At 54.7% G+C, this 7,890-nt stretch overlaps 1 protein-coding gene across 1 annotated transcript in view; it reads right to left on the reverse strand.

The window, feature by feature from the left end:
* Window positions 1-4,566: 4,566 nt before the first annotated feature.
* Window positions 4,567-7,890, reverse strand: part of VWC2 (von Willebrand factor C domain containing 2) — a 60,648-nt gene continuing 57,324 nt past the window's right edge. Inside the window, exon 7 of the mRNA XM_011385907.1 lies at window positions 4,567-4,718. Coding sequence (XP_011384209.1) covers window positions 4,567-4,718 — 152 coding nt within the window. The remainder of the gene's footprint in view (window positions 4,719-7,890) is intronic.

A 7,890-nucleotide genomic window follows, 5' to 3' on the forward strand; every position in this document is an offset into this window, starting at 1 on the left:
TGTGTTTTCCAGACATGCGCCAATTTAATCGTCCCCCAGTGTTACTGAGGGAGCCTGGGGCGGAGCTCGGTGGCAGGTGGGTACCTGAGTGACATCCGGTACGCAGGTAGGACCCATGGGTAGGACCGGGGCCAGAACCAGACCGCCCACGGCCACAGTCGTTACCGCTGAAGTGCGTGCGGCCGAGACTGCGCACACCTGCCCGGGACACGACGAGGTCAGGGCTGACCGGATGCTCCAGCCCTTCTCCGGGGGCTGTGACTCCGTGGACGGGGCGAGGCCCAGGCCAGTGCTGGGAGCCCAGGCCCGCCCTCCAGCCAGCGCGGTCCAGCGCCTCCTGAACCCGCCGCAGCTTTCCCTCCGGATCAGCCCCCTCGCTTCCATTCCCACCTGGAGCGCCCCAAGTACCTGCCACACCAGCACCGTGTTCTCATCTGTCAGGTGAGCAGGAAAATGGCAGCTGGAGACTCGCGTTGCTTACTCCTGGTAGGTAATGGATGTTGTCTGAGACACTGGCAGACTCACCTGCATGAGAGAACTTATAAAAATATATTCTCAGTCTAAAGAAAACTGTCTACGATCGTAAATAAAATAAATGCAGTCTTTTAGTATATTTTCCCTACCACAGTCTGCTAAAAATGGTAACAGAAGCTATAATTTCATATTCGTCTGGTACCTTGTAAAGCATCACACATTTGTGTATTTGTAAATTATATCATTTAAAATGGTTTTTTCAAATGCTAGGTCTATAGAATCGACATTTAAAGTTCTTTTAAAAATCAATTCAAATCACGTGTTACATAACACAATGCACGCGTGTACGTACGCATGCTTAGAATGACGGCTGCAAACAGACAGTTACAGATGTGCGTTGCTGTGTCGATGCAGACACGTCGCAAGGGCCAGGCGTGCTCACGGCTGTGCCCGGCTCGCTCCGGTGTCCGTCTCAGAAGGGGTGTCTGGCCAGCGGTGCCGCTTTTGTCTTGTTTGCTGTTTTAATCAGATCCCGCCTTCGTCTACACTGCAGATCCCCGTGAATTCCGAGGGTGACTGTTCAACCACCTGCGTAGATGGGTGTAGAAAGCAAGCTTCTGGCTGAGAAATCGAGACAATCCTGAGGAACCGAGGGAAAATTATCTCAGCCAAAGACTACTTTTGTTTTATTGTTTTCTTTTTTTCCCCTTTAAGAAAGGGGTTCATTTTCTATTACATTTTTGAGTCTTTAAGTCACATTTCTCAGTATTTTGAAGGGTGTCAACACACCTTTTAAAATTTACATTGCTCTAAATTTCACCCGTTCCTTTTTGGTCCCATTTCCAAATCAGTCACCACCTTTGTATTGGCCCCCGATTCCTGCATAACATCACTCACCCCATTAAGTGTAGGCACGCTGTTTATCATACAGAAAAGCGCCCACCGTGTTTCTTTTAAAAACATTTAGTTTTGCGGCTTAAATAGAGGGCACGTTTTGATTCACAAATGAGTATTGTTCTTCGGAAGCTCTGTATCATTGCTGCACTGACCTGCCATGATTAATCTACCACCCACGGGAAGATAGATGGGAAATGCTTCCTTGCAACGAGGCCTGTTTTCAAATAGGACAGTCTCTCGTGGAGACAGCGAGGGAAGGTGGGAACGCTGGACCGGCCTGGCCACCGGTCCGCCAGCTGGTGACCGGGGAGGCCTGCCCACCCTCCAGCCACCTCCCCATGGCTGGGTTGAGGACAGTTCTGTTCTGAAAAAGTATAGATTTAACATTATGTAACATGGGCAGTTGCTTTATGATTACTTTACACTGAATTGAACTGAAGCTTCTGAGGATGAAATGAAGTGTGTGCAGAGCGTCCTGCAGGCTGTAACCAGCCTGGCAAGACACTCGGCGCGTTCCGTGAGATGTGGACTTGGTCATTGAACCGCGAGCTCCTGCTTATCAGGAGAGAGCAGCATCGTGTTTTAAATCACGTGTGGTGCTGCCGATGCGCGCTAACGGCTTCCTGGCTGAAGGAATCTGGCTCGAAAATCCGAAACTACAGATTAGGTCATTTCCAGAGTCACTCCGTCACATAAGTAGTTCAGATTTCCAGATATACATGGAGGCCGAATAATCTGAAATAAATTTATGCAATACGTTCGTAGGCACGACTTCGTTTTCTCAAGCTGGGTAAATCATTTCGCGACAGTGACCAGGCCCACTCGACCTTGAGGAACGATGGCTCGCCCGCCGCTCCCTTTCCAGCACTTGGTCTACACGGTCATATTTGGATGAGAGAACTCAGGACCCCCACTTTCCGCTTTTCCTAGTGACGTTGCTCCGGTGTCGCCATGCGGAGCAGGATGCCTTCCCTGCCAGCAGATGTTCCGTGAGAGAAGAGAGACGGAGAGTCGCACGTCCTCCGTGCAGCCGGCCGGACGTGACAGGCCAGACTCAGGGCGGACCGAGAGCCTAAGACACCAACGACAGCTTCCCAAGATGACGGCGTGTCCGCTCCGCGTGCAGCGGAACGCCAGGTGCCCCGAGGTCCTCGGCGTGTGCACAGCACCACTGTCCTCCCGGAGCTCAGGCTCGTCCTAGCAGGATCTCGTCACCAAGGGTGGCGGGACGCCCAGGCCTCGCCCAGAGTCCCGCTGATCGCAGCCCACCCGGCGGGGAGGGAAGAGGCGGCCCGAACGCTCTTAGAGATGCTACTGACCCACATCCCCGTGGGGCTGGGGCCACGCTTTGGCAAAACCAAAACTTTATATAACCTCGTCTTAAAGATGTGAACCTTTAGCTAATGGAGAGATGGCTGGTGCCTTTAACACCAAAGTCAGTCGCCGGAGAGCTGACCACAGCGGAGCGCAGCCAGCTCGTACTTTCCCTGAGCGTTTTCCTGAAAGTCCACGTGCCCAGAGCGCCTTTGGCCCGTGGTGCTGCTGAGAAAGAAGGTGAAGATTGAATACAAGCACCTGGAGACTTCGGGCGAGTCGGTCGCTGGTGGCCCCCGTGTGCCGACGCCCACAGCGACCCTCCTTCCCCGCGGCGACCACGTCAGGCCCGGGCCGTGACCGACTGCTAGTGGCCGTGTCATGCGTCAAGTGGGCTCTGTGGTCTCCGCCGTCCCCAGAGCCTGTCTGCCGTCCCTGCCACCTCTCGCTGCGCGCCCACCGCAAGGCACCAGCGTTTCTTACGTGTGTCACGTCAGCGCCAGGAGCTCATGAAGGCAAGAGCTGTGCTCCACTCCCCTTCTGGGGTAAGAGCGTGGACTTCATAGGTGTCCATTCAAAATTCGGGAATAAATAACTGTAGTTTTAGTTCAAAGGCTTCGAATAGCGACTCTCATCCTGCTTTTCCCTCCACGCCTCCTAAGGCTCTGCCTTCGCCACGTGCCACGTGCCACCATGACGGGTGAGGACAGAGGTGTCCGCTGACACGCACCGCTCAGACTGGCGGGGTCTGCGGGGGCTTCGCGCCTCTGTGTCTGAGCAGAGAGCAGTGGCTCGGCCTGGAGTTACCCCCACAGGACAGGTGTGGCACGCAGGTGGCCTTCGCCGTGTCTGCTTTAACACGCCAGGCAAAGCACCGCCTGTCTGCTCCTGAGGGTCACCATGCAGGATGGGACGGTGCCGGCGACAGAGGTGATGGACGGTCACTCCGATGAGGAACACGGGTCCCTCGAGTGCAGAGCCGCGCCCCGTCCGGCCTGCAGGCACAGACTGGACTTGGGGTTCGGTTTTCCTTCCCTCCTCCAGAGTCTGGGCGGTCCCGTTTTACTGCTCACCTCGGCTTGACGGGGTGACCACACGACTTGTCCAGCCTACCCGTTCCTCAGATCAGGGGACCCTTTAAAGTCATGTCGAGAAGAGAAAGTAACGCAAGCGAGACATGTACACGGCCCCGCAGCGGGTGAGCTTGGCGGGACGGGAAAGGCGCATGGTACTTAAGTTAGACCCGCGTCCCCAGGGGGCTACACGGCACGTGAGCACTGAGCTCTCGAGAGGGGGGGCGGGACATTTATGCAAATTGGACTGGATCCGCTAAGGACAGACGCTCGGGGGATCTTTAATGAGACAGAATTGGGGCAGGATTTCAGGAGCCATCGGCCCCATTATCTCTGATCCGTGAGTGGATACACCGATCCGAGATGCACAGGGGAATGAGCCTGCAGACAAGTCCTCGTGACAGACAGACAAGCCCGGGTGACGAGACCGGCACTGAAACAGACGCAGGTCCACAGGCGGGACGGTTGACAACACAGGGCTTTAATCTGTAGCTATAGAAAACATTTATATACGCTCTCTGACAGGGGTTATAGAAATACATTTAATATATAACAGTGCACATTAGTGTATTTACTGTGAAAATAGCACATTTATTTAGAGAGATTTTATGCCCAAAGTTCTCGTTGATGTTTCGAAACATGTCCACTTCCTTCTCTTGCAGGAATTGTGAGCAAGGAGAGCAGCGTGCCAGCCATTGCCCACGGTTCCTCATCAAGTCTCCTCCTTGCAGCGGGCGTTTTCCGGAGTCATCCGGAACGTCCACCGCAGTCAGAGTCTGGAAGGAGCCGGAGCGTCCGCGGCCCCGTCCTACATCTGCCGGCACTCATGCCTCGTGCACACGGCCTGGCGCTCGACGTGCCACGTGCCTTCCTCGTACGTGCAGTGGCAGATGGTGCACTCGTCCGTCTTCACCTCCCGCCCGGCTGGGATGACAGCGGTCTCCGCGAAGCAGTTTGGACCTGGAACGCAGGAATGGTCTGCATTATGCACGTGCGTACACACATCATGCGTTCAGTTAGGTAAAGCGGGTCGTTAGCTTTACAGTGTGTGTTTTACTCATTCTCCTCTATGCGGGACAGTGGAAGAATGATCTCGTCACCGATCTGGCGTACGCTCACGTTACAGTTTCTGAGCTATAACCGATGTTATTTGGAAACTCTGAGTGACGGTACTGTGATTTTCATTAACAAATGATCCCACTGGGGGGCCTTACACACAGGCCAGCTCTGCGATCATTTGATTTAATTAATTCTAAGTGATCATAGGACAAAAACATAATTAACCGTGACTCTCAGAGAACTGATCTTATTCTTCATGGCACTTTTAGGAAAGAGCCCTCAATGAAGCAAGCTGTTGGAAAAACAACCTACGTCCGGTTAGCCTGCCCTCCTGCTAGACCAGCTTCTCACAGGTCACCTGGCAGGCTCTGCAGACACAGTTGCTGGTCCCACCCCGGAGTGCCCGACTCATGGGGATGAGGCTGGAGAGTTTGCCATGGCAACGGGTTCCCAGTGACGCGGATGCTGTCTCAGCTCGTCCCAGGGATATGACCTCGGTCCATGAGACAGAGGACCCCTGTGACTTTCCACCGACATCCGCCGCAGGCTTCTCGGCTGGCACAGTGACCACGGCCGCGTTTTACGGAGCGCGGGTTGGCTCCGAGGCGGGGCCGTGCACAAGCGGGGTGCTTCCCACAGCTTTGATCCCTTCAGCCCCCTGGCACGCGCCCTGGGCGGGAGTCCCCGGGGCCGGGCAGATGGCTCCTGGCTCATCGCATCCCAGTGCTCTTAAGTCGATGGAATTCACCCCGTGCCACCCAGCGCCCAGCGCCCAGCGCCCATCATCACCACTCGTCGCAGAGAAAAGCAAAGCAAAACCACAGCCAGACGGCCTCTGCGAACAGACGGGAGTGAACCAGTGCCGGCGGGGACGCGGGGACGCAGGGACACGGGGGTGGGAACCGGAGCAGCCGCTGTGGGAACACGGCGGTTCCTCAAACAGTGAAAACGAGAGTGGCCGTAGGACCCAGCCAAAGGACGTGAAGTCACTGCGTTGAAGAGACGGCTGCCCCCGTGTCCACGGCAGCGTCATTCACAACAGCCGGGACATGGAGACAACCCAGGTGTCCGTGGATGGGTGACCAGGTCACGAAAACGTGGTGTGGACACACAGTGGACTGTCACTCGGCCTTCAAATAAGAGGAAATCCTGACCTTTGTGACGCCATGAATAAACCCGGACGACACAACACTGAGTGACGTGAGCCAGACGCCGAAAGACAAACACCGAATGGTTTTCCCGCATTTTCCAGTTTCCCTGGGCATTTCCGTGTCCTACCATGGGCGTGACTTGAGTCCGGCCTGTGCCTCTGAGTCCAGCTCCTCCCCAGTCCCCGCGTACCTGACGCGGCCCACAGTGTGGGTCCTTCCTTTGGGTAAGCTGCTGCTGCTGCTCCCCTCGGTCACAGATTCTGAGCATTTTTAGTACCTGATGCACATTGTCAGCTGCTTAAAGAAACAGTGTGTGAAATCTTTCCTCTCTCTGGACCTCACCCCTTCTGCCTGGACAGGTGGACACAGCCCGTCAGACACCTCGGTACCACTTCCTCTGCCGCCCTTCCCGGCCCCGGAAGGAGCGTGTCCTCCCTTCGCTGCGTCCTTCACGGATGCTTCGTGCACAGCGATCACGTCTGCCTCTTCCCCTAAGCTGTAGGGTGGCGTGTGTTACGCTGATGCCCGCAGTGTCACTGAGGGTTTAGGAGGCACTTAGCTGTGTGCCATGAAGAGTCAGGGACAGCGAGCGAGCACGTGAATGTCCCCTCACCTGTAGGATTTTCCAAAACTCCCGATGATTGATAAAGGTCAACAGCGACTGCTGATTTCTGACTGTCGCTTGTCCCTCTGGAAATTATACTCTGAAAAGCCCCGTGTATATTGGGGACAGGAAAACCACTCCATGTAACCATCTTTTACCGCCTCCCGACACAAGAACACGTCTGTGATACACGTGAATGCTTAGGAGTGGGTACGTGACAACCCACAGCGGGGACCTCTGCAGGCACCTTCTCTGCCTCTAGGTGATTGTGACCTTGTCGCCAAGTATAAACAGAGTCCCCAAGTGGACAGTAGCCGTGTCATCTCCCGAACACTAAATGTCACCATCGGCCGACTCGTGAACAAGGGAATGAACCACCAATCGTTACTTTGAAATTTACATGAAATTAATTTGGCAAAAGAGGCCCAAAGCTGCGGCCAACTCAAACAAACACTGTGTCTCCGATTAATTGAACCTGATCATTCCCTAAGTCCTAGGGAAACCATTGTTACTGTAAACGATCAATTTTTTCTCAGCTCTGATGTAAATCTTGAACGAAACCCATGCTCCTGTAGGCGGTGGGCACCCCGATCCCCTTCACCCCCGGCTCTTCCAGTTCCTGCCTGATCGACAGCATGCCTGAGGACCGGCCGTCTCCACGTCCGCAGCCCAGAGCTCGGCAGGACACAGAACTCAGGAGAGCCAGGTCCCTCGGGCACAGCACAGGACCCGGGCACCTGTCTAGGGCCTTTGTCTCCATCCGGTCATTTATCTGTGACAAGGAACAATTTATGTCGGCACTCAGGGCATATTTTATTGGACTGGTGCATTACTTCCTGACCTTTTCCGTGACCTTGGCTGCCTCTGTGGCCTGGCATCCCTCCTGGGACCATGCTCCCTCGTACGCTCCCATCTGGGCTGAAGACCAAGTTCAGACACTGAATGACGAGAACGAGCCTTTCTCCTTTGCTCATAATTCTCCCTTTCCGGCAATCCTCAGGAGTGAAAAATCTTTAAAGATTTATATTTAGTGATATTTTGGTCAATATCATTTCCCTGTGGAATCGTTAAAAGATGCAGACAAATTAAAGTCCCAGTCTCTTCCCAGAAAGGTGGCTGGAAAAGGGGCTGTCCTCACACACCGCTCTGTGCTGTGCCAGCGCCGGGGGCTGGCTCCCCGCACGTTGAGTCGGGACTTGACCGTGAGACTGGCTTTGGCCAGGGAACCATTAGCACATGCAAGGCCAGCGGAAATGCAATGGGCTGACCTGTGGGGAACTCTAACTGCTCCCCGACCCGGGCTGGCGTGTGGCATTAG

Source organism: Pteropus vampyrus, unplaced genomic scaffold (assembly GCF_000151845.1).
Source record: "Pteropus vampyrus isolate Shadow unplaced genomic scaffold, Pvam_2.0 Scaffold823, whole genome shotgun sequence".
NCBI classification, from domain to species: domain Eukaryota; kingdom Metazoa; phylum Chordata; class Mammalia; order Chiroptera; family Pteropodidae; genus Pteropus; species Pteropus vampyrus.